Source organism: Macrobrachium rosenbergii, chromosome 9 (assembly GCF_040412425.1).
Source record: "Macrobrachium rosenbergii isolate ZJJX-2024 chromosome 9, ASM4041242v1, whole genome shotgun sequence".
Lineage (NCBI taxonomy): Eukaryota > Metazoa > Arthropoda > Malacostraca > Decapoda > Palaemonidae > Macrobrachium > Macrobrachium rosenbergii.
In genome coordinates, this window is record NC_089749.1 from 16,137,662 (window position 1) to 16,165,161 (window position 27,500).

At 37.4% G+C, this 27,500-nt stretch overlaps 2 protein-coding genes across 7 annotated transcripts in view; both read left to right on the forward strand.

Moving 5' to 3' along the window:
- Window positions 1-27,500, forward strand: part of Nrg (Neuroglian) — a 350,034-nt gene that overhangs the window by 252,674 nt on the left and 69,860 nt on the right. The gene's annotated exons all lie outside the window — the stretch shown is intronic.
- LOC136841891 (homeobox-like protein HDP1) lies at window positions 24,338-25,951 on the forward strand. Its single transcript, XM_067109314.1, has 2 exons — window positions 24,338-24,363; window positions 25,510-25,951. Exons 1-2 carry the CDS (start codon window positions 24,338-24,340, stop codon window positions 25,949-25,951), a joined length of 468 nt encoding a protein of 155 aa, XP_066965415.1.

The window sequence follows — 27,500 nt, forward strand, 5'->3', positions numbered from 1 at the left end:
ACTTTTGTCAAGCAACCCCTTACAGTACAATAGAGCAAAGGCCAGGGGAATTGGCATCCAAATATCCTTTTCTAGCCCAGGCCCGCTTGTAAAATAATCCTCCTATAGCAAAGGCCAGGGGGTCATGAATCCAGATATCTTTTTGTAGCCCAGACTGGAAGAAAACAAGGAATAAGGAAGGCTGGAGGGTATGGCTTAAATGTTACATTTGCCACTAAAAAAAGATAAGTGAGGAATTATAGAAAAAATAATTCGTTTTCCTTTTATAGAATGAATGAATCAAGTAGGCTCTCGAAAAAAACAAAAGAGGTGAATTATAAAAAAAATTCGTTTTCCTTTTATATAATAAATGAATCAAGTCATTTTTTTTTTTACGTTATCGTCTAAGTCGCTCTCCTTGGTAAAATGAATTCCGACAGTGGAAGTTCCGTTAGGATCCGCAGTCGCGTGCCAACAGGCACTAGGGAGTGCCACGGAAACCTAACGATCACCTGGCCGTCGTAGGGTCAATATTGCTTGTATGCCCTGTGGAGAATTCTCTCTCTCTCTCTCTCTCTCTCTCTCTCTCTCTCTCTCTCTCTCTCTCTTTATGATCAATAGGCGCAATTTTTCAGTCATGCACCTTGTCGTATTGCTTAGGCTGAGTGTCTGTCGGCAGTCTAGACTTATCTCTCATACACACACTGCATATATATATGTATATGTATACACATATACTGTTTATATATATATATATATATAATATATATATATATATATATATATATATATATATATATATATATATACAGTATGTGTGTGTGTGTGTGTGAGAGAGAGAAGAGAGAGAGAGAGAGAGAGAGAGAATAAGAGATATACAGAGATTTATAAGATGATAGAATATATATTATATATATATATATATATATATATATATATATATATATATATATATATATATATTATATATATATATATATATATATATATATATATATATATTTATATATATATGTATATATATATATAATATATCTTAAATACTGTATATATACTTCTTAAACCTCTAATTCATTTGGTTTACTCTCTCCTCCGCTGCATAAATTTTAGAAGGCTGCCCCCTGTCTCTGCACTTAGCCAATCCGGAAATCCAAGTAAAGGCGAATTTGGTCTGACTTAAACTTGAGCGTCCAAACTTCATTGTCGTGTAATCGTAGTTTGATTAGACCTTTGTGCAGCATAAATTCAGCGTAACTGAATTCAAGAACTTTATACGGCCAGGGGCCAGTTTCCTGCTTGTGCCACTGTGCTTCCTGTAACAATAGTTCGGAGCAGAATTAACGATGTTATTGTTGTTATTAACGTGATTATTATTCAGCGGAACTTTCGGTCGTTCACGGGAAGTAAATTATATATATATATATATTATATATATATATATATATATATATATATATATATATATATATATATATATATATATATATATATATATATATACATGTGTGTGCGTGTGTTAGTTTAGTTATTGGGAAAGTTCAATTGAACGACAGAGTGTTGAGTACTTTTCGTGTATTTTAACACATCTTTGTGCCCCCGAAGATGTGTTAAAATACACGAAAGTACTTGGCACTCTGTCGTTTCATTTTGAACTTTCCCAGTGGCTTGGTTAATAAACAAAATCACGCGCTTTTCGTTTGTGATTTCTTAGATATATATGTGTATATATGTATATATATATGTATGTATATTATATATGTATACGTATATGTATATATATATATATATATATTATTATATATGTATATGTTATATATGTATATATGTATGTATATATATATATATATATATTATATATATATATATATATATATATATATATATATATAGTAATGTGTGTGTGTGTGTTTTCTGTGAGTAGCTAAACGGAAACTGATAACTTATAGAGCATATATCCACTGATAGAATCCCATATATATATATATATATATATATATATATATATATATATATATACACACACAGTTTATATAATATGTGTGTGTGGTGAGTCTAGTGTTCTTGAAGGTGTCAGTAGACTGGAACCTTTGCACTTTTATAATTCTCGAAATTTCAAGCCTAATCCATTTCTTTGTTTCCGTTAGGACTGTTTTAGTGGCGGGGAATAGTTTGCTAATTCCATCGGCCTTTGAAAGAACGAAAAACAAAAAACCTGTCATCTTTGACTAGATGGTCTATTTTGCGCATCAGGCAAAACTAGTTGATAAGATCTTCACGTTTTAGAAACAAGTAAACGTTTAAATTTTGTATATTTTAGAATACAATCTGAAGAAACGCATCTTATCCACGTCGCCTATCCATGAGGATTCTCTCTCTCTCTCTCTCTCTCTCTCTCTCTCTCTCTCTCTCTCCCTCTATCCTTGCATACCTTTCTGTCCTCTCTCCTTCGGCTGCTGATAACAGGATCTGCGATGCAGCGCCTAGCTGGCGGGTGCCAAGTGGGCACTACCACTAACCCCCCCCCTAGCCCCCTTCCTCCTCCCCCTCTCCATCTCCCTTACCCTCCCAATCCACTCCATACCCCTCTACAGGGCCATTGTCTGTCTGTGTCTGGCAGCATTCATTTTTGCCTGGAGCCAGAAGTGAATGGGAGACCGGCTCATTTGTGTATATTACTCTGGAAAAAAAACCTTTTGTTTGAAGGTTTTATAGTTGAAAAGTGTGTGTGTGAGAGAGAGATGGTATTTGTATGGTTGGGAATACTATGTTGTATGTATGTATGTCTGGATGCTTTTGCTTGAGTTTTGTAGTTGGAAAGTGAGTGTATTTGTGTGTGGTGGTATTTGCATGGTTGAGGATACAACAGTGTATGTATATCTATATATGTATTCACTCATACACACACTTACGTGTATATATATATATATGTAAATATATATACATTTGTGTATATATATATTTTATTGTGTGTGTCAGCTCCCCCGCTTTTACTCATGTAAATATAGGGGCCAATGAATATTTGTTCAGTGTATAATTGATATAGATAACATTTTACTCTACAGTACATGTAAAAGTAAATCTATATAAGCATTTATGCTTATAGAGATCTTCATTAAAGTCGCAGTCTGCTCAAAAGCTTAACTTCTAACCACGAATCCTATTTGGTAAATCGTTTTTGAGAGAGAGAGAGAGAGAGAGAGAGAAGAAAGAGAGAGAGAGGCCCAACGACCGGTTGTCTATAAATTCTGTTCGGTCTGACCTTAACGATGTCAAGTAGGGGAAAATCAGACGTCTGGAAATAGTATGGATCTTCCAGACTGTACTCCAGTGACGTAACATTCTCTCTCTCTTTCTCTCTCTCTCTACTCTCTCTCTCTCTGTCTCTCTCTCTCTTCTCTCTCTATCCTTCTTTGTATCGACTTCCACTCTTCTCATGGAGTCTGGAGACTATGGTAAAATGGTAATTCATATTGACTGACTGTGTTTCTCTCTCCCCTCTCTCTCTCTCTGTCTCTCTCTCTCTCTCTCTCTCTCTCATCTCTTTATTTTTATTTGTATCGATGATTGTTTAAGGAGACTCCACAGTGGTAAAGAGTGATTCCTACTAACCTTATGTGCTCTCTCTCTCTCTCTCTCTCTCTCTCTCTCTCTCTCTCTCTCTCTCTCTCTCTCTCAAAGGATCACGTTGTCACCCACCGCTTCTGGTAGTAAAATGTGTTTTTAAAATGACAACATTTTTTTTTATTTATGCATTCAACAAAACTAAGTTTTGAAATGTCTCAAGTTCAACTCTCATACTTATTGATCTTTCTCCATTATTTATTCTTATATTGCCATTTTTATCAAAGAAAAGGAAGAGATAATACGAAGGATTAATTACAGTAGCCCACTCAGAGAAAGAACACGAAGGATTAATTAATTAGCTCATTCAGACCTTTTCCACGGCTACACGGAACCTGTAAACCTTCTGAAAGTGTGCATAATCTGTGCAGTTCCGTAAAGGTAGGACCTACTTTCCACTCCCTTCCTCCCTTAGCCCCTCTCTCTCTTGTGTTCGTCATCTGCCTCATTTATTGCCTCTCCTCCGTTCCATTTTAGGTGTTCTCCACTTACGTCATTTCCAAGTGGATTCATTGGCTGTGTATTGTTTCAGTCATTTCTTGGACATGATGGGTTTTACGCTATTTTTAGCCCGGGGTTAGTTGAAGTGGTTAAAGGCAGATGTTTGGTCATTAGGTTTGTTCTTTCCGTTAAATATCTGTACCTATATATATATATATATATATATATATATATATATATATATATATATATATATATATATATATATATATATATATATATACTGTATGTATAAAAGGTATGCCTTGTATGTATGTATGTATGTGCATGTATATATCACCGTGTTGACCTCCGTAGCGTGTCATATCCTAGCCGGCATCGTTATCGCCAGCATTTTAGCTGACTCACCGGCAGACGTCATCTACAGTAAACGCCCCCTTTTTCGAAAGCCACAGTCCTTCGAGGGAAAGTTAATGACGGGAGATAGAATAATCTCGTTAGATAAAGGAGTTGCGATTGATGAAGGATAGAATATGATATGGCAGTAGGTGAGATAGTAGAAGGACGTGATTTAATGGCAGTAGGGGAAGAAATGAGAGTAATGGAGTAATAAAGAAGGAATATATAAAGCAGTAGGAATTCGTTAATGGAATGGAAGCAGTGACCTAAGTAGATTAAACCTTTGAAGTTCTTATGACAATATGGAAAAGATAGGAATAAATAAGATACATAATATGTGTGTTGAAGTCTCTCTCTCTCTCTCTCTCTCTCTCATACAGAAGCCATTTACATTATCAAGGAAATATATAGCATAATAACTTTCTCTCTCTCTCCTCTCTCTCTCTCTCTCTCTCTCTCTCTCTCTCTCTCTCTCTCTCTCTCTCCTACAGAAGCCATCTACAGCATCTGGATCTGGGCAATACAGTACATAATAAAATCTCTCTCTCTCTCTCTCTCTCTCTCTCTCTCTCCCTCATGGAAAGTCATTTACAGTATCTAGGCAATACTGCAGTCAATTTTATCCCTTGCTGAGTCTCTCACTCTCTCTCTCTCTCTCTCTCTCTCTCTCTCTCTCTCTCTCTCTCTTCATGCAGAAGCCATTTGCAGTATCCAGGCAATACAGTACAGCCTAATTTATAGTTGAGCAGAATTTTAGGGCCTGCCGAAACTTTCTGTTAATTGCCTGCCCTAAGTCTTAATTATGTGAGGTAAGTTTGTTAATGTTTTAATGAAATTCGCCTGTATTGCAGGTGTTGGCTTAATCGTTCCAGTTTTCCACTGACTCTCTACTCTCTCTCCTCTCTCTCTCTCTCTCTCTCTCTCCTCTCTCTCTCTCTCTCTCTCTCTCTCTCTCTCTCTCTCTCTCTCTCTCTCAGTGAATTAATTACTTTTCTCAGTTTTTTACAGTACACCTCTCTCTCTCTCTCTCTCTCTCTCTCTCTCTCTCTCTCTCTCTCTCTCTCTCTCTCTCTCTCTCTCACAATGAATTATTACTGTTCTGTTTTTCATGATAATTCTCTCTCTCTCTCTCTCTCTCTCTCTCTCTCTCTCTCTCTCTCTCTCTCTCTCTCTCTCTCTCTCTCTCTCTATATATATATATATATATATATATATATATATATATATATATGTATGTGTGTGTGTGTGTGTGTGTGTGTGTGTGAATTATTACTTTACTCAATTTCTGTTTATCTCGTATCATTTGCACCTCTGTATGCTCTTAACCCTTTACTTGTTTCCACCCCAGATAACTGATAATCTTTCTTTCATTTTCTCGTGAACGGTTGGTTTCCATTTTCATTCATATCGTATTTTCGTTGTGATAAGAAGCCATTGTAGTTTTCTCAAAGGGGAAACAGAGTAAATGCTAGGGGGAACTTCTTTGTCCTCCTTTGCAAAGAATGACAGTTCATCCTCAGGCTATGTTCTTTGTGCCTTCAACTCCTTTAGAAAGGAGAAGAATGATATTCTAATTCAGTCTGTGTTTTCTTAAGAAAATGTTTTGATCTTCAGTGACAATTGTAAGAGGTATTCTGGGTGCAATAAGTGTTTTGATTATTGACGGTTGATGTTCAACACGTATTGTCATTATTATTTTTTGTTCTTGGGAATTTATGTTCTCATTTCTCTATATTTTTTTTTAATTTTGTAATTCTTTTCCTCATATTTCCTTCACAGAATTTCTCATGGATGTATTTGTCGTCAAACAAAAATACTAAAGAAAAAAAAAAGACGTGGAAATTGAAAATATACAGAAGCAAGTCAAGTAAATAATTAAATCTGGACAAGCTATATTCTTGTATTTCTTAAGACAATTCTCAAAACGTGAATTTTTCAGTAATATTTTTCAGTTTGTAATTATACCTTGTTCGTTCTTTGGTGGTTGATTTTAACGCAGTATATGAAGAACTTTATAAATACTCACACGTAATAACTAACAGAAGCAAAACACACTAGGCTGAGAAAAATACCAAAACACCGCTTATTTTGACGGAATACTGACCACTCTCTCTCTCTCTCTCTCTCTCTCTCTCTCTCTCTCTCTCTCTCTCTCCCAGCAACATACAACATTCGACTAACAACCATAAACCTTATGCACTTTTTTTAAGCCAATATGGACGTTTTGGATTCTTGAAGAACGCACCAATATCGTTCCCTCCTCGTCGGGTTCGGTCATTGAACGTTCGTAATTCAGTTGAGAGAGAGAGAGAGAGAGAGAGAGAGAGAGAGAGGTGGGCTGGGGGTTGGGGTTGGGAATTAAGTACAGTAATAGAAAAAGGTTTCTGCTAATCCCAGTTCAGTTTTGGTGACCGATTAAAGCCTTTGTATTGTGATTTCACAGACACTGGTATTTATGAACGCAATTGCTTTCCAAGCTCTCAAAGTCCCCTTAGGAAGTTCGCTTTGAGTCTCTCTCTCTCTCTCTCTCTCTCTCTCTCTCTCTCATTGATTATAATGTTTTACCTCCTCAAACATTCCTTGGAAACTCTCTCTCTCTCTCTCTCTCTCTCTCTCTCTCTCTCTCTCTCTCTCTCTCTCTCTCTTGCGTGATTACTGTGCTGTACTCCACAAGCATTCTCTGAACCTCCCCCTCTCTCTCTCTCTCTCTCTCTCTCTCTCTCTCTCTCTCTCGTGTGATTGTGATGCTTTACCTCCTCAATCATTCCTTGGAAAACTCTCTCTCTCTCTCTCTCTCTCTCTCTCTCTGTGATTACGGTGCTTTACCTCCACAAGCATTCTTGGGAAAACCTTCAAGTTTCGCGTGGTGGCGTAATGACAGTGACTAGCTGTCTAGGTCACTGTTGGGTGAACAATTCCTCGTCACCTTGTTATGACCTCCTCCTGGTGAGAAAAAAAAAAATTAAATCCCAGGAAGAAAGATGCATTTGTAAGAGTTACGTGACTGATTGGAATAAGTTTATTCCTCTCATTCACTTGCGTATTGCTTTTATTTACTTTGTAGTTTACGCACATTTTAAGAAAGCCTCTACGCTCTTTGGATTTTGTTAATAATCTGGAATGGATATGGAGTAGTGACATCAGCCGTAAAATATCTAATTGGAGAAATTTAGAAAGTAATGTTCCAGATAGTGCAGCGGTTTAGTAGCTGACTAATCCGTTAGAAGTGTGTCTTGTTTTTTAAATAGCTCACTTGGTGATGCCTAAAAAGAATGCGTAAAAATGACGGAGGAAGAGTGATAATCCGTAAATGAGGGCGCCAAAATAATGAATAATTATCTAGCGAAATTATCAACATACCCTTACCAGTAAGAAAACAATTTAATACAATTTAATCCTGAAAAAGACAGAGGCAACATAAAGCTGGAGGAGAGAGAGAGAGAGAGAGAGAGAGAGAGAGAGAGAGAGAGAGAGAGAATCCGAGAACGTGGATCAAATGAAAATCCGCAGCGTAATTTATTTGTTCTTATATACATTTTGTTTCTTATTGTATTAGCTTACATAATCTGTAAGCTCATTGTGTGTGAACTCGCGTAATCTGTATGGCTTGAAGAAGATTGCGTAATCAATAAACAATGCTGAAGTTTGTTTCTTTTTATATGGTCCACTATAAATATTTTGTTTGTGAAGCTGTGATCGTATACTTGTGATGCATTGTGTTTGTGCTCGCATAAACATTCTTGTCTTCTGCAGTTTTTTGATAGCTTTCTGTCTACCTACTTATGTGCTTACGTAACTGGCATCCGTCTATTATTCTGCTCGTTTATTCCGGCTCACATTTGGTGTGCACACAAGCTTACTTGTGTATATCTTTCATATTGTCCCCTAAGCAGTTAAGCCCGCTCTGGTATGGCTTACAGCGTCTTTCCTGTGTTTTCATATGAGATGTTATAACATGCGTAAGTTTATTGTCTTGTCTGTGTCAGCGTTTACAGAACTTGCTGCATCTTGGCAAGGAATGTCCCTTGGCCATTATGGCTATTTGTTATTATCCCATTTTTGGCGTAAGAAGTACCAGTTCTCCTCCTTAACTAGCAAGGAAGATCGTTAAATCCTCATTTGGGGAAAACCGGTTTACCAGCTTTATATTTCTCTCTCTCTCTCTCTCTCTCTCTCTCTCTCTCTCTCTCTCTCTGTGCAATCTAGTTTCTTCGATAGTGTTATGGTTCATTTGGGTTGTTTGCTTGACCTTTCATTGCTTGCCTGAGCTTGCATTTATGTGTTAGTTGACGTTAACTAGTGCACTTTTGCAATGTGAACTTTAGAAAGCAAACTGCATGAGCAACTTTCAGCACAGAAACAAATTCGATTGTTTTTATCTGTGAACAATATCAGTCGTCACCTTAAACATGAAAGCAGTGTTAGTCAAAATGAACAAACGTCATTCTCTTATAAATGAACATCATTCACTGAAAAGGTACCATTATTACATAAACATACTGCCTACCAGTGGAAACCAGTAAGAACAAAGTTATTATATATTTTTGTACCACGAACAAGTCACTGATAAAATATCATTACATAAAAATACTGCTTACCCATGTAAGCCAGTAAGAACAAAAAATATTGTACACTTTTGTACCAGGTACTGTATCAGTGAAAAAGCAGCCTTTAACATAGAAACAGTCTCAGTTGCAGTTGGACAAATTCGAATTGTTTTTACTTGTGAACATCAGTCAGTCACCTTTAACATGAAAGCAGTATTAGTTAGTATAAATAAATGTAGTTTTCTTATTAATGAATATCATTCACTGGAGAGATACCGTTATTACATAAACGCACTACTTACCCATATAAATCAGTAAGAAAAAAATTATGTATACATTTTAGTACCATGAACAACAGGCATTGTTTAAATTATACGTTATTATTATATATAAACGTACTTCTTACCTAGTAGGAACAAAATTACCAACCAGTAAGAACAAAATTATTACACACTTGCATCATGTACAATAGCACTGAACAAACAATTTTTAACAGCTACAGTGAACAAATTCGATTGTTTTTAACGAGAATTGCATCAACGAGTCACCATAAACATGAAAGTAATATCAGTCAACATGAACAAATGCGCTTTTCTTATAAATAAATACTAGTGAATAGTATGGACAAAATTATACATTTTTGTACCGTGAACAATGTCAACCGATACGTCCAAATGCACCTCTGTACCTTACTCATCAGTGGTCGTGTGGCGACCAAATCCCAGAATTTTACAGTGTCCCAGGAACCCTCCACCACCCGGCTTTCGATCAGGTGTACATTGGCCGGATGTGGGGAAACATTGACCCAAAACTCACTTGAATGTCGTCCACTCACCCCCATCTCCACCTCTCTCTCTCTCTCTCTCTCTCAGATTTCTCAGATTTTCATCCTTCGTCCTTTATTTTTGTCTCGTTTGGGTCCTCACGTTTTTCTTGTGTGTGGTCATGGTCTTGGCTATTATTTGTGTTGGTTTCTTGGCTATTATTATTATTATTATTATTATGTGTGTTATGTGTGTGTGTATTACATATTATTAATTTTAAAACAATAAGTCGATTTCTTTAATAGGATGCACTCTGGCAACAAAGGGATGAATCAGATTACATAAAGTGTTAATTATTATTATTATTAAACCGGTAAGTTGATTCCCTTAATAGGAAGCCTCCAGTAACATAGTATGAATCAGGAACTTTTGTTATTATTATTATTATTATTATTATTATTATTATTATTATTATTATTATTATTATTATTATTATTATTATCATCCCACTTCTACCACCCCATCCACTTTGTATTCCCGAAATCCAGTCACACATCTGTATCTTTTTCTCCTTCCTCCCCATCAAGGCACCACCCACATACTCTCCCTCTCTCATCTCTCCCACTCTCTCTCCTCCTCTGCTCTCTCTCTCTCTCTCTCTCTCTCTCTCTCTCTTTCCCCACCCCACAACTCCAGCCGTATCCAGCACTTCCTCTCGTTCTGGCTCTTCCAAACAAATACGATCCAGCCCTTCGCAATCAACCCAGATTCCAGCTCCCTCCCCTACCCCTCACCTCTCTCCTCTCCCTTCTCCTCCTCCCCTCTTCCAACCTTCTCTTCCTACCCCACCCCTCATACCCGCAGTGATATATATCAGAGTTGTTTAACTTTCACTATACATTGTAATCGTGGGAAGTGTGTGAATTTCGGAGAGCGGGGTTCACGGGTTGTTTTGCATGTTTTGCCCGTTGTGTTGAAAGCAAGGTGTTTGTTTTGCGTATGTTGTGAGGAGAGATAACATGCAATTACTCTTGGTTGTTGGGTGCGCAGGTGGATTGTGAAATATACGCATCATGATAGAGGGAGAGTGCAGATTATTCCCGTGTCTTGTGCTATAGAGAGAGAGAGAGAGAGAGAGAGAGAGAGAGAGAGAGAGAGAGAGAGAGAGAGAGAGAGAGAAGGGGGTTAATTTATAGATTTGTATTTAGTATTTTGGACCAAAGATCCCGATTTATTGAGGAGAGAGAGAGAGAGAGAGAGAGAGAGAGAGAGAGAGAGAGAGAGGGAGAGGAGAGCAATTTAAAGTGTGGTATTTTTATTAGCAAAAGCATACCTTGATGATCATATCTAAAGCTCTCTCTCTCTCTCTCTCTCTCTCTCTCTCTCTCTCTCTCTCTCATTACATTAATATTAAGGACATAACTATACAAATGTGTAATTAGACGAGACATTTTGAGTGACGTCACTGTGTCCCCACATTCAGCTCTACACACAATATTTATTAACCTTCTTCATAACTCCTCGGACATTTTGCGGTCGGCTGTCCGTCCGCTGTAATTACTCTCATGTCTCATCCGTGTTACACGTTGCAAGGGCACTTATTATTTAACCGTCTTAACGAGGGCGTAATCACCGCGTTGACCTTGAATCTTAATGAATAGTCAAGGGCAATTAGGAGAGGGCAAGGGTACTGCGACCTTGGTGGTTTAGGGTCATTAATTAATTCACTTATTTTTGCTACAGTAATCCTTTGCTGTCTGGTAGATTTGTTTTGCTTCCTTGTGTCAGTGACCAGGTTTTTTTTTTTTTTTTTTTTTTTAAACTGGTGTGCATGCTTCGTTGTTATTACAAATTTTTAAAGTATTTTTCACAATTATTGTTGGACTGAACTCGTCTATAGAATTTAGGCCAAAGGCCAAGCACGGGTACCTATGAGGTCATTCAGCGCTGAAACGGAAACTGAGAGTAGAAAAGCTTGAAAGGTCTAACAGGAGAAAAACCTCGCAGTTTCACTAAGAAACAAGTGTTAGGAGAGGGTGGATAGCAAGATGGAAGAGAGGGAATATGAATGGAGGTACAGTAAAAGGAACGAAAGGGGTTGCAGCCAGGGACCCGAAGGGACGCTGCAAAGAACCTTAAGTAATGCCTACAGTGCAGCGCGTGAAGTGCACTGAGGGGGTACCCCCCTACTGGGAAAATTATTGTTTCCCAGTGGATATTAATATTTTATTCCATTGATTTTTGAGGGGAAAAATGCAAAAGAAAAAAAAATGATCTGGTTACAGATCAAACAATGAGAACATCCAGTGGGTTGAAATTAGAATGAAACACCTTTTCCCCGGGAATTAACCGATATTTTTTATCGAGGAATACGGCAGCTCATTTCTAATTTCTGTCAGTCATTAGAGTCTTCATTGCTCTCAGGTCCGGAGTACAACAATCCCACCTATTTGGTGGAAAGAACCTTTCGTTTGAGAATTGAGCGAAAGCTAATCTTTTCAAGTCGTAGACCTTTCCGTAGAAATAGCTAGAGTTCCTTGTTCATAGACCTGAAGCTTTATGTTGAAAGGACTGTAACTCAATTTTTAAAGCAATTTGGATCTTATTGTTTAGAATGAAAGTTTTCCTTCCTTCGACGATCTCAAAATTCGTTTCATAGTGATATATAGAACTTATCATTGTAGGAGTTCACGGTAGGACTCATCTGTAGAAATTCATAGTAGGAGTCTTATCGTCGTATGAATTCACAGTGGGGCTTATCATTGTAGGAATTCACAGCTTAAATTGATTGAACTGAATACAGATTATAGAATTTAGGCCAAAGGCCAAGCACTGGGACCTATGAGGTCATTCAGCGCTGAAACGGAAACTAACAGTAAAAGGTTTGAAAGGTGTAACAGGAGGAAAACCTCGCAGTTGTACTATGATTCATTTGTTAGGAAAGGGTGGAAAGAGGAAAGAAAGAGAATGGGAAAGGAGGTACAGTAAAAGGAACGAAATGTTGCAGCTAGGGGCCGAAGATAGCTGCAAAGATTTTCACAAGCTTAAATTTCAAAGACCGGAAGCTTTTCACCTGAGGTATTTCACTTTCGAAGAATTTTATATTTTTAATGAAAACGGAAACTTGATGAGAGCGCAGGAGTTCAAGGAAATCCCCGAAATAACACGTCACTAGGAAGTTGACTCTTTCGTGGCTAATTATAGTTTCGTGGAATTTCAAGTTACCAAGAGTCTTGTGGGCGTTGAAGCGGAGGCTCTCGTTTGCTAGATACCCACAGATTTTATTCCTTGGGATAGGAAAAATGTGTTGGTAAACTAATTTATTAGCAGAATCCATAGTATATTTCATGTAGATTTATTGTTACATTCGATCGTTTAATATATAGTCTTATTTCCTTATTTCCGTTTTTTAATTCATTTCACACACACACACACACACACACACACACACACACACATACACACATACATATATATATATATATATATATATATATATATATATATATATATATAATGTGTGTATAGTGTATACGAATTTTGCTTATATATGTTTGGGTGATTTTACTTTCTCTCGGTTAAAGGCAGAGTAATAACTGACTTAATAATGGAAATCACAGTAGCTACCTCATTGAACTCAATGGCCAAAGATAAAAGAAGACTTTCAAAGTCGCAAAGCGTCAAACCGTCAACCGGATTAAGAACACGTGCGTGGGATTTATCGACCAACGTTTTTAATGCAGCCGAACGTGGAAGGGCGTTTTTGTAAGCATAAGGGGTAGGGAAAGGAGGGGGAGGGCGAAGGGATTTATCAACATCAGGAAGGCTTCATCGACATCATCACGAGTTCGTTATCCCCGCGGAGGATTTGAAAACACCCGACGCCGCCGGGCCGCCCGCCACCGGCCATTGCTGCCTGACGCTACCTCAGACAGAGTCAGTCGGGCTAAGCCCTGCGTCACCTCTCTCTCTCTCTCTCTCTCTCTCTCTCTCTCTCTCTCTCTCTCTCTCTCTCTCTCTCCTTCCAGTCACCCACCACCACCCTACTATTCTCCCTCCCCCTTTCCCTTACACCTTGTTTTGATCCACAAGGTATCTTATTTCCACCGCACTTTTCTCTCACTCTCCCACAATGTCGATAAGGATTACTGGGGAAAGGATTTTTATGTACATGGTTTGTCGCTTTGGCTTCATATGTTATAGTGTGTATGAGGTCATTTCTTTTTAAAAGGGCTCATTTCTTTTTCAGTTTGTTAGAGGACAGCTCTCTCTCTCTCTCTCTCTCTCTCTCTCTCTCTCTCTCTCTCTCTCATCCTCGAATTCTTGTTCCTGGAAGTGAAATTACAAATTATTATTATTATTTTCAGGTCTTGTCTTAAAAACGTTGAAATTATTATCACAGTTTTAATAAAAAGTATAAAACCGGATTTTTTTCACGTTCGGTTACAATAACATCTTTGTCGAGCACACGGTCTAGAAAGAACCGTGGTTGACCAATACAAAATACAAACCTTTTTTTTACATATTTCTGTCCTGTACCCATATCACTCTGAGTATTGCCTCTTGTCCGTAAGATATGACATGACATTTCTGCGAAATGAAACAAGGTGACTCAATTTGAATTCCTTTGAGGCACTACGGAACTTGAGGTACACAAGAGTCACGCCATAAAAGGTGCGATTTGTGTTTGAGAGAGAGAGAGAGAGAGAGATGACTAAAGGAGTGGGTCAGCATTGGAGGATTACGTCATCGCTTACCTTGCTATCCTCGCCCCAGTACGCGTCATACACCTTTGCTTGACACACATACACACACACACACACACACACTCACTCACTTATGTTATATGCTCACTTGAGGGATGTTTTTTAGTTGTGGTTAAGATAAAGAATTGTCTGTATTGCATAAGTATGTTAATAATTCCTGTAGTTTGGAGATTAAGATAGTATAGTCTAGAGAGCCAAGTATAGGCCTACAATTTAATGATTGTCTTAGTTGGATGTCATGATCATTTGTACGATGAAAATTCTCTCTCTCTCTCTCTCTCTCTCTCTCTCTCTCTCTCTCTCTCTCTCTCTCTCTCTCTCTCTCTGGAGGAAATTCCAAGGAGACGCCGCAATGCATCATTGTAGCAGTTGCTCGTTGCTTCCCGCCTGGACATAGGTTAGCCTTTACGAGTTTTTGTCCGGTTTCGGTGATGAAATTCTTTTCTTAGAGATTACTCGTTCAGGTTAGTATTCTCTCTCTCTCTCTCTCTCTCTCTCTCTCTCTCTCTCTCTCTCTCTCTCTCTTGTAAACATGAATGAATGATTGAACATGAATCCTTCTTTACGGAATGTAATGTGTATTGTTTATTTTTACTTTGTTTAGTACATATAGTCTGTGAATAATGTACCGCGTGTTTAGCCATTACAAAATCTTAAAGAGAAAATACATACCAATATAATACAGATGATGTATTATACAGTAAGTCCCGCAATTACAAAATTACATCCCCATCGCCGCCATATCAGTCGGGTAAGTTACATTAGCAAACAAATAAATACAGGACAAACGAATAAAAAAGAAGCAGAATGCAGCCATGAACTGCTCACTTATATCGGGAGGTACTCTAAACCTCGTGGTCTGTCTTGCATGGTAATAGGAAAACGCGAGATAGACCGAATTAGAAATTGTTCTCCTATAAGTTGCGAGTGGTCGGGTGGCGCCATGTCTGATTGGGACTCCGTTGGGGTTCATGATTGTAGTTGTTTTTTTTTTTTGGGAGGGGGAAGGTTAGAGGCTACAGCAGGCTTTGAGGAGGAAGTGTAGTACTAGTAACAGCAGGTCTAGTGCCTATGCTCTTAAAAAAATGTGGTGGTAGTAGTAGTTGTTACCATTATCACATGTCTAGGAGACTGTTGAGTACCGTTGATTTATTTTGGGGCGGGGGACGTGTTTAGTTATAAGAGGTTAGAGGCTAAAGTAGGCTTCGTGTAGTAGTTGTAGAACTATTTTACTAATATAGTATATAGTAGCAGTATTTTCAGTCCCTAGGCCCTAAAAAAAAGTTGATGGTAATAGTACCCAGTATCACGTGACTGAGACCAGCCTCCTCTTAGGTAGTGGTTGTAGTACCATAGTACTACAGTAAAAGTAGCTTTAGTCCCTAGGCCAAAGTTAGTGGTATAATAATGGTGGTAATAGTTACTAGTATCACGTGATTGAAACTAACCTCCTCTGTGAATAATGACGAAGTTCATTGTCGGTGTAGTGTTTGCGTGTTTAAGCTTAAAAAGGCTCTATTGAGGTACTTTGAACCTGATGTGTGATTGCACCCACATGGTCTGGGGTCGATTTATTTTAACTTGGTAATTTGTCTAGTTCCAATCAGACACATGCACACACACACTCGAGCACATGAACGCTCTCTCTCTCTCTCTCTCTCTCTCTCTCTCTCTCTCTCTCTCTCTCTCTCTCTCTCTCACACACACACACACACACACACATAGGCTATTACAATTACTTAGGTATCTGGCAAAATCTGACCAGTAGATTATATACAGTACACACACGTGTGTGTATATATATATATATATATATATATATATATATATATATATATATATATATATATATATATATATATATATATATATATATATATATATATATATATATATATATATATATAGTCACTTTAACACGTGATTCGTTTATCACATATTACCACAGGTGAAAGAATGATAGTAGAAAGATACATAGCTTTCATTATACATATAATATACAGTATATATGTGTGTGTATGTATGTATGTATGTATATAATGATAAACTATTCATTGACGTATAGATACTCGTATCTTAAATTAATAATTTCATTTCTCTCTTGCAGGTACGTTAACCCCAGGTAATGCACCAAACATCGAACCAGGTAAAATTGCACGGCAGTTACAGACAGCTAGACCGACTGTTCCGAGCAGTTGCGTCACTATTGCATGCAGTAACTTGGTGAATTCAAGTTTAATCTTATTCGTGATCAGTTCCTGATTTTTTTTTTTTTTTTTCTCGAGGTTAAGGTTACGCTGCGGTTATTATTAGGTGTGTGGTAGTCAGTCTTCAGTTGAAAATTTGAAAGTAAGGTTTTTTCTTAGTGAAAGTTTTTATTTATTTATTTATTTTTTGTAGTTTGGGTAATATTGAAGTTGTACAGTTCTAGGACTGAAAAATTCTTTTGCAGTGAAAGGTTTATTTGTTTGGCCATTATTGAAGTCATAACATACCGGAAGTGAAGACTGCTCTCTCTCTCTCTCTCTCTCTCTCTCTCTCTCTCTCTCTCTCTCTCTCTCTCTCTCTCTCTCTCTCTCTCTCTCTCTCTCTCTCTCTCAAGAATATTAGACACCAGTATTATCTAACTTCCACTGAGTTGCCCACGGATTTAGTCCTATTTATTAATTATTTGTATGTAGTCCATTTCTCATGTTTTATAAGTGTCCTCATTCTTTAGGGGATCGAGTTGGTTTCTTCACTCTTCATGGATGTTGCAGTGTTCTGCAAATTATGCATCAGCCAGTGAATCAATACTGTAGTATTTGACCTTTGTTGATATTTGATATCTTACTGAGATTATAGGTTATACATACATAAATATACATACATACATACATACATAACTTCACTGTGTATAATCCATACTACTTGCATTAGGCTTCAATAAGACGTGGTGGTTTAGATTCCAGGTTTGTTCGTTTACAAAGTTCAGTTTACAGTCTACTAGTTCTCGAAGACATACAGTCTGCTTCATCAGGTACACAACTTACTGAAGCCTAACACGAGTAGTATGAACATACATACATACATACATACATACATACATACATATATAAAGCATGCATTCACCTAGGTACTGATATAGATGGATGTGCAGAGATCCTTATCTGCTTGTTTGAAATAACTGGGCTGAGTAAGAGCTGGCTCTGTGTCGAAAATATATCCTAGTTTTGAATGACAAGCAACCTTTGTTGCGGCGTAAGAGTGGCTCTCTCTCTCTCTCTCTCTCTCTCTCTCTCTCTCTCTCTCTCTCTCTCTCTCTCTCTCTCTCTCTCTAGAGATGGGTAATGGCAAGGAGAATGAACCCTTCATTGCTGAAGTAGATGATATTCGGATTTCTCATTTTTCTCTCTCTCTCTCTCTCTCTCTCTCTCTAGAGATGGGTAATGGCTAAGGAGAATGAACCCTTCAGTTCTGAAGTACATAGATACTATACTCTCTCTCTCTCTCTCTCTCTCTCTCTCTCTCTCTCTCTCTCTCTCTCTCTCTCTCTCTCTCTCTCTCTCTCTCTCTCTCTCTCTCTAGAGATGGGTAATTCTAAGGAGAATGAACCCTTCAGTTCTGAAGTATATAGATACTATACGGATCTCTCTCTCTCTCTCTCTCTCTCTCTCTCTCTCTCTCTCTCTCTCTCTCTGTTTACCCAACGCATTCTCCCCTCTCCTTCTATTCTTAGGTATAAAATGGAATGCAGGGAGACAAAATGAAAGAGGGCATGGTCAGATGAATGCTGGGAGGACCAATAGGGATGTGATAGTGATGATGGTAATGATGATGATGATGATGATGATGATACCGTTGATGATGATGGTGATGCTCTCGTGACGGACGACCCAGATTCATCACCCATCGCCCCTGTAGAGAACACCCACTGATGCTGCGGGCTTGTAAATTCGCCAAATTCATTCATGTAATTCGTTCTAGGTCCACTTGGGCTCGTTTAAGGTCCTACAAAGCGGATGAGGGGTTGAAAGGAGAGGGTTCAGTTGGGGAGGGGAGGGGGATTAGGTATGGATGCGACCTTCTGGTCAATACCCAACTCCTACCACACCCCTTAGATTGACGAAGGAAAGGAGTTACTTACTCCTTGCCCTTAGGGGAAGATGGGGTTGCTCAATGAAAGTAGGGGGGGCGGGTTGTGCTGTTGCAAAGGAAAAATGCAACCCACTTTTCATTTCTCTGATCTCGTATTGTTTATTTATTTGCCGGTTTGTTTATTTTCATGGAAAGTATAGGGTTCTCGAGTGTCTCATTTTAGGATAAAATAGTCACTTATTAAAATGCTTGCGGTTTATACACCGGTGTAGAATGATGCATGCGAAAAACACTTTACAATTTTACCCTGAAGATGAAAAACATAATTTTATCCAGAAGATGAAAAACATATAATTTTGCCCTGAAGATGAAAAACACTTATAATTTTACCCTGAAGATGAAAAACTTATAATTTTACCTTGAAGATAAAAAACACTTGTAATTTTACCCTGAAGATGAAAAACATAATTTTACCTTGAAGATAAAAAAAACAATTGTAATTTTACCCTGAAGATGAAAAACACCGAGCCCTTGAAATTTTTCTTCTTGGATTTCTATGGTTTGTAAGGGCAAGTAGATAGTTAAAAATGAAAGCTAGATTTATAAACAGATACTGGCTTTCTCTTAATTACTGTCTTTTTCACACTTAGTCAACATGAAACCTTAACAAGGAGCAGAGAAAGAGAAATTGCAATTTTATTTCATGCATGATTGACCTCTAAAAACTTGGCGACTTTTTAAAAGGAAATTGACCTCTCTCTCTCTCTCTCTCTCTCTCTCTCTCTCTCTCTCTCTCTCTCTCTCTCATACACACACACACACACACACACACACACCATTACAGGGTTGTTGTGTCCATTGTGTCGAAGTTAGAGTATTTACCTAGAAGTGTCGTTAAGAGTTTAATCGTTATTTCATGGACTGTTGTGTTTGCTTAATTGTGTCCGCTGGTTTATGTTATGGTGGTTCAGTGCCTTGCTTATATTATTTGCCAGCGTATTTATTCGCGAAAATATATAATATAAGTCTGCTTGATGCCACCGTGAAATTATGCTGTAAATTGCTACGCAGTATATATGGTTGGTTGCAACTCAGAATATTTGATGAAAATTAGAAGACTGACAGTTTTAGAGCTAGTCACTGCCATCGTCTTTAAGCTGTTTACGATAATTGCCGGAGCAGGGGGTGGGAGAGGTTCGAGAGACAATGGTTTCTCGCAAACTGTTCGATCTGTTTTACGTGTGTGTGTGCATATATATATGTATATATATATATATATATATATATTATATATATATATATATATATATATATATATATATATATATATATATATCAGTGGGTGAAGGTGACTGAACTCTCTTCTTCCTTTTCTTATTTTTATTCTTCATCTTGGCCTTGTTCCTCTTATTCTCTCCCAAGTGTATATGCTTGCTTTGTCATGCAAATTCCCCTCTGTCAAGTCGCAAACGGTTAGATTTTTATGCTGAGGAAACTTCATTCCTTCCCCCCCCCCCTTCCCTGTGCTTGCTATGCTTTTGAATATCGCAAGCCCTTGGCATTGTGTCGCCATTCTCGTCCATTGCAAACACCCCCCCCCCTTCCTTGGACCGTGCAAGCACGCGCGCACGCAATCACTTCTTTCTTCTCCTCATCAATTGCGTCCGAAAATTCGTTTTGCCGGAAAGCCTGGAGAAATTCGAGTAAGGTTGCATTTGCTTGCATTTTGCAGGGTTCCGGATGTTGACGCAGAGGAAGGAAAAAGATTCAAATGCGGGTCGAGTCTTGCGTGTTTCATTGTGTTCTGGATTTGGAATAGGTTTTCAGGAGAGAGAGAGAGAGAGAGAGAGAGAGAGAGAGAGAGAGAGAGAGAGAGAGAGAGAGAGTCTAAATTGAAATCAAATCTGCATTTAATTTTATATTTGTTATTCATATAAAAATTTACAATATTTACAGTGGTTATTTGAGAGAGAGAGAGAAGAGAGATATTCTTTATTGCAGAAGAGACATTGGTTAGAGTTCAAATGAAATTATTACATATTTACAGTGATTATTTGTCATGAGATTTAGAGATCTACAGTGATTATTTGACTGAGAAGAGAGAGAGAGAGAGAACGTGGGTTCGGTTGCGTTACATATCTTGGCGTATGTTGGAAAAGTCGTCTTTTGAGAAGTTTATAATTATTGTAGAGTTTTCTATACGAGGAATTCTGTTTGTTTTTATTTCCTTGTTTTAATTCATGATGAATTATGATAATGCAACGTGTTAATTCTTAATGCAAAATAGATCGATTTAATATGCAAGTTTTCGTTTGATGTGAAACTTTTCGAGAAGATTTTTCGAACGTAGATGCTTAAGAGAGTTGCTCAGTTGTAATTCGAAGTGCATAGCAAGTTTTAACAGCAATGTTGCAGTGTCACCTGACGGGTTTGCCATAGCCAAAATGAATTGACAGAAAAAATAAATATCCTTTTCGCCAGGTTTTCAATATCCACAGTAGACAGAAAAACAAAAAAATAATTCTCAATACATATGTCTGCAGAATTGCCATTGAACAGAGAGTTGTCTCCCTGTCTCTAGAAATGCCATAACCATACCTTATTAACAGAACAGACAAAATCTCTCTGTCTGGACGGGGTCTGGCAAGTTACTAAGGAAGAAATTTGGAAGTGTGTGCAGTGGACATTTGGAGTGAGAAACTTAATGCCGTTATGTCACAGCCTGGGCAGGGGTCGGGCAAGAAGCGGGTGGGGTGTATGACACTGGTATTTGATAGTCTGGGCTGCCATTAATACGCTGTGGGCAAGAAGGAAAAAAATAAAACAGGAAAGTCTCAGCCGGATTCTCTCTCTCTCTCTCTCTCTCTCTCACTGCGTGTTTGTGTGTGTGTGGCTAAGGATGCCATTAAATTCATTAATACATGTTGGTATTACGTTAAAATAAGTATGAATTTTCTAAGAAGACACCTCTCTAACTCGGTTTTAGAATTTGTATAGAAAACAGGCATCCATGTGAATATATATATACATACAGTATATATATATATATATATGTATATGTGTGTGTATATACATATATAATACATGTATATATATATATATATATATATATATTATATATTATATATATATATATATATATATATATATATTATATATTATATATATATATATATATATTGTATTTATCTTTAAACCGTATACATGAGATGGCACTAAATACAGATTTATACTACTGAAGCTTTTTCAAAATGGAAGATTCATGTCTGGTAATTCCTCATCCTTTACAGAAGACTAAACATTTAAAAGGCTGTCTTTAAGGAGGAAATTAATCTCTTTCAAAGCCCTCACTTGAGATTCCCAATCTCTCCTCCTCCTCCTCCTCCTCCTCCTCCTCCTCCTCCTCCTCCTCCTCATTAGGCGCTTCCCATTCCTGTTTTTTTTTTAATCGAGAAACCAATCACTAAATTCATGGATATTATTCCTTGAATAAAAAAAAAAGCTGCCAATTCCCAATGCCTGGAATTAATTATTAGTTTCATCATGAAACATAGATTGTGCTTTTATTATCGCTAAGGGTATAGGTATGCTAATTATCCATTTTTTTTACTTATACCCGGGATTTTTATAATTGCAGTTATTGATTATTGGTTTTAGAAGCGAACGTTTCATGTTCTTGCTGTTTGTTCGAACTCGTCTGTGATTGCTTTTGTTTTTTGTTTTTTTTCGATGTTTGCCATTTTTTGCCTTCCTATTTTGTAGCATATTTTGATAGATGTTCAGTAGTCTTTTTAGCTGTTATGTTTTATATGTTGTTTTTACGTACAGATGTGTTGTTTTTATCTTCAGTTGTTGTTTCACATGTTTGTAGATGCTTTTAGATGTTTTTTTTTTTTTTTTTTTTTTGCGTGTCCATCTTTGTTTAATGCCACAACGTAATGTTGTTCAATCTGTTTGTACCTGATGTTTTTGTTATTGAATTGATGTTTTTTTTTTATTAGGTTGTTTATTCTTGCTTTGCTTTATCCTTGTCGTTAGCTATTGATTTTTACAGTCTCGCGTGTGGTGGGTGCATTCTCTCTCTCTCTCTCTCTCTCTCTCTCAGGAGTGGTCGAAAAGGAATGGCCCGGTTTAATCTAAGACCAACAACATCATCAATTCTCGTATCTTTTTCAAGGCATTACATCAATCTTACATCAGTGCTGGGGCGATGTGCAGTGTTACAGCCAGCCAGAAAATGTTTTACAGATGTTTGTCGTAAGAAACGTGGACTTACTTCATATATATATTGGTGTGTGTATGCAGTATATATTTATATACAATGTGTATGTTTGTGTGTATGTGTATGTCTACGATTGATGAAGAATTCTGAGTTTCATTCAAGGAATCATCTGAAATACTCTTCAGAAATAGCTGTTATTCCTTCACACTACCATCTTCAAGATACATTCAGTTCATATGAAGCTTGTTATTGAGCACCGTAGCTTCAGAGCGTTGTTTTGTATGCCGGCCCCAGATTGTTAGTACGTGTGTCGACTAGCAATAATGGTGGGTATGACCACGTGATATACCCCAGGTTGAATGGTAATGAGGCTTGAGACGTTGGTTGTGTTCATCATCATCATTTTTATTTTTTTTGGGAGGAAGGTTGGGGGTGGGTGAGAGATTAAGACATGGAATTAAAAGCATTGGAGGTTCACGTTATTCCTGCATGTCTGAGAAGTATGTCTTTTAAGGCCTGTTATGTCTGGTTGTATTGGGAAAATCAATGTTGTAGTTTCGAAATATTTAGGGAATTTTTATGGTATGATTTATGAGCATTATTTTGTTTTGAAGGCATACCTGGACGTTATTGCTGTGCAGTTAAGTAGAGTGGTATTCGAAAGAATGTTTTATTCAAGTTAGATTTTGTTCTTTAGTTGTTTTAGAGATTTTTTCAACTTTAGTTTTTATTTTTGACGCATATATTGATTTTATTTTGTTTAGAAGACGCCATTCTGGTTTTAACCGGATTTTGAATATTAGCGTTTCCATTTTTTTCAGCTTATATGTTTGCTAGATATTCTCGGTGTTTTTAGCATTGTACCTCGAAAATGTGTTGAAATAACACGAAAGCGTTTGGCACTCTTTTATTTTTCCTGTGGCCTTGGCTGAATATATTGTCACGCTATATAGTGACATATAAGCATTCTGGCAATGTATAATTTTTTTCGAAAATTAATATTGCAATACTGCACGTTTCATTTTTCTACCTAAGTGTGATTTTCATTTGTTTGACGTGATCGTGTTCCAATTTTGATTTTCAAAGTAATTATAGTTTTTTTATTTTTCGTGAATTATGGTAACATTCCTACTTTTATTTGTCAATTTAAATCTCTCTTTTTATTTTAGATAAACATTAGTGTCATCACTCTTGTTAAAGAAGATATCGCTCCATGTTGATCTTAAATAAGTTGTTTTATATTTTTATTTACGTTGGTCAGGGCAAATGTATCCTTACATTTGCTTGAGACGTTACACTTAAACTCGCCTTAAAAGCCCAAGTTCTTATTTAAACTTTTGACGTTGGTCAGGGCAAATGTATCTTTATATTTGTTTGAAACACGACATTTAAACTCAGGTTAAAAGCCCAAGTTCTTATTTTAACTTTCGATATTAGGTAAACAAATGTTTTTTTTTTAAATGATGCAACTCACTTCGTAGAAAGGGGTACATTCATGTAGCTGTTGACAGCAACAGCGATATGAGAAAGTCAAGTGGTGTTAGATGGTGAAGAGAGAGAGAGAGAGAGAGAGAGAGAGAGAGAGAGAGAGACCTCCTTGATTTATGTGGCTCTCTTCATTCACAAGTTTCTGTGACTTGTCCCTCTGTCTCTGTGTGTGATTCACACGCTGACGCACTCGTCACCGTTGCCAGCCTCCTCTTTCATCTTCATCATGCCCTTGATAATGTGGCCTGTGAGAGAGAGAGAGAGAGAGAGAGAGACTCTTCAGTGAGTTGACATTAAGAACTAGCGTCAAAGGAAAATATTTGTAAACATTGCTCAGCTAAGGACAAAGAAAGAGAGAGAGAGAGAGAGAGAGAGAGAGAGAGAGAGAGAGAGAGAGAGAGAGAGAGAGAAGGGGGTAGGGTGAGACTTGGAGGGTTTGACATTAGGACCTAAATATTTTTACATAATTGGTAATGTGATAAAAGTATTTATACTGCAAACTTTGCTCATCTGAGAGAGAGAGAGAGAGAGAGAGAGAGAGAGAGGGGCTCTTGAGTGATTTGACATTAAGAACTTACGTAGGCGAAGATGTTTTGTGATTTATAATGGGATAAACTAATGAAACTGTCAACTTGGTTCAACCAAGAACATGAGAGAGAGAGAGAGAGATCACAACCTCTTTAACCGACAGGATCAGAATCCTTGTCTCGGCATCCCACTTCAAAGACCAGCGCTCAGCATCCGCGTTGATTGAGGAGTACAAGGGAGGTGGCGGGGCAGAATAAGATAAGAGAGAGAGAGAGAGAGAGAGAGAGAGAGAGAGAGAGAGAGAGAGAGTCCTCTCTAGTGTTAGGAACAAAGTTAGACTGCGGGATGAGATGGGTCGTAACTGTATTTGGTTAAGGTTGCTGAGAGAGGATAAGATAAGGAACCATTGTCCAGGGAGGCTGGTGTGTGAGGTGGGTCTTATGAATAGATTTGCCGAAAGAAATGGGCTAGAGTTAGTGGAGACTGTCTGCATTATGTCTGGAAGAATGTAATGTTATAAATAGATTCATTATAAAAGAAATGGAGGAAAGAGATTGGAAGAGTGAAGATATTAGTTTGAAGTATATGATGAAGCAAGAAATAAATATATTATTTATATAGTTATATAACAGAAAGGCTTGTGGTATATGATTCAAAGAGTGATTTAAATACTGAAGGAATTATAAGAAAGATGTCGAAGTGGTTGTAGGAGCATATAGTATCGAAGTGGTTATAGAAGCAAATAGAATCGAAGTGGTTGTAGAAGCAAATAGTATCGAAGTGGTTGTAGAAGTAAATAGAATCGAAGTGGTTGTAGAAGCTAATAGAATCGAAGTGGTTGTAGAAGCAAACAGAATCGAAGTGGTTATAGAAGCTAATAGAATCGAAGTGGTTGTAGAAGCTAATAGAATCGAAGTGGTTGTAGAAGCTAATAGAATCGAAGTGGTTATAGAAGCTAATAGAATCGAAGTGGTTGTAGAAGCAAATAGAATCGAAGTGGTTGTAGAAGCTAATAGAATCGAAGTGGTTGTAGAAGCAAATAGAATCGAAGTGGTTATAGAAGCTAATAGAATCGAAGTGGTTGTAGAAGCAATAGAATCAGAATCGAAGTGGTTGTAGAAGCTAATAGAATCGAAGTGGTTGTAGAAGGCTAAAATAGAATCGAAGTGGTTAGAAGCCAATAGAATCGAAGTGGTTATAGAAGCAATAGAATCGGAAGTGGGTTATAGAAGCAATAGAATCGAAGTGGTTATAGAAGCTAATAGAATCGAAGTGGCGCGAGAAGCAAAATCAGAATCGAAGTGGTTATAGAAGCTAATAGAATCGAAGTGGTTGGAACCAATAGAATCGAAGTGGTTATTGTAGAAGCTAATAGAATCGAAGTGGTTATAGAAGCCAATAGAATCGAAGTGGTTGTAGAAGCAAATAGAATTGAAGTGGTTATGAAGCCAATAGAATCGAAGTGGTTGTAGAAGCTAATAGAATCAAAGTGGTTATAGAAGCTAGAATCGAAGTGGTTGTAGAAACAAGTGGTTATAGAATCGAAGTGGTTATAGAAGCAAATAGAATCGAAGTGGTTGTAGAAGCTAAATAGAATCGAAGTGGTTATAGAAGCTGGTTAGAATCAGATAGAAGCCACGAATCAGTGGTTGTAGAAGCTAATAGAATCGAAGTGGTTGTAGAAGCTAATAGAATCGAAGTGGTTATAGAAGCTAATAGAATCGAAGTGGTTGTAGAAGCAAATAGAATCGAAGTGGTTATAGCTAATAGAATCGAAGTGTTGTTGTAGAAGCATAATAGAATCGAAGTGGTTGTAGAAGCTAATAGAATCAGCGGTTGTAGAAGCATTAGAATCGAAGTTATAGAAGCTGTAGAAAGCAAATAGAATCGAAGTGGTTATAGAAGCTAATAGAATCGAAGTGGTTGTAGAAGCAAATAGAATTGAAGTGGTTATAGAAGCTAATAGAATCGAAGTGGTTGTAGAAGCTAATAGAATCGAAGTGGTTATAGAAGCTAATAGAATCGAAGTGGTTATAGAAGCTAATAGAATCGAAGTGGTTATAGAAGCTAATAGAATCGAAGTGGTTGTAGAAGCTAATAGAATCGAAGTGGTTGTAGAAGCAAATAGAATCGAAGTGGTTGTAGAAGCAAATAGAATCGAAGTGGTTATAGAAGCTAATAGAATCGAAGTGGTTGTAGAAGCCAATAGAATCGAAGTGGTTATAGAAGCTAATAGAATCGAAGTACTTGTACAATTATACTGTATACAGTAGTATGAAGTGGTTGTAGGATCAAATTGTATCGAAGTGGTTGTAGGAGAATATAGTATCGAAGTGGCTGTAGGGGTATACAGTATCGAAGTAGTTGTAGGAGTATATACTAATGAAAAGATTACGTGATCATTTCCTTCGTACAGAACACAAGTGCTGGGCTAAAAATTAAAACGGAAAGTAGAGCACTTACGTAAGTGTTATAGAAACTGAAGTGTCTCGAAGAATGTTAATGAAAAACCACTGCGGCCCTTATGTTGCAAGATAAATGAAACCGAACACCACCTTCATTCCTCGAGACGTTCTTTTCCCTACACCATGTGGCTCCTTTATGCCAACATATCGCGAACCAGATGGTGATAAGTAAAAAGAGCCACTTGCAGGGGGAGGCGGTTGCG

Coding starts and splice junctions, on each gene's coding strand:
- LOC136841891 (XM_067109314.1), top strand. CDS start 24,338: ATGAGAAAGTCAAGTGGTGTTAGATG. Junction 24,364..25,509: donor AAGTCAAGTGGTGTTAGATG/GTGAAGAGAGAG, acceptor TAAATACTGAAG/GAATTATAAGAAAGATGTCG.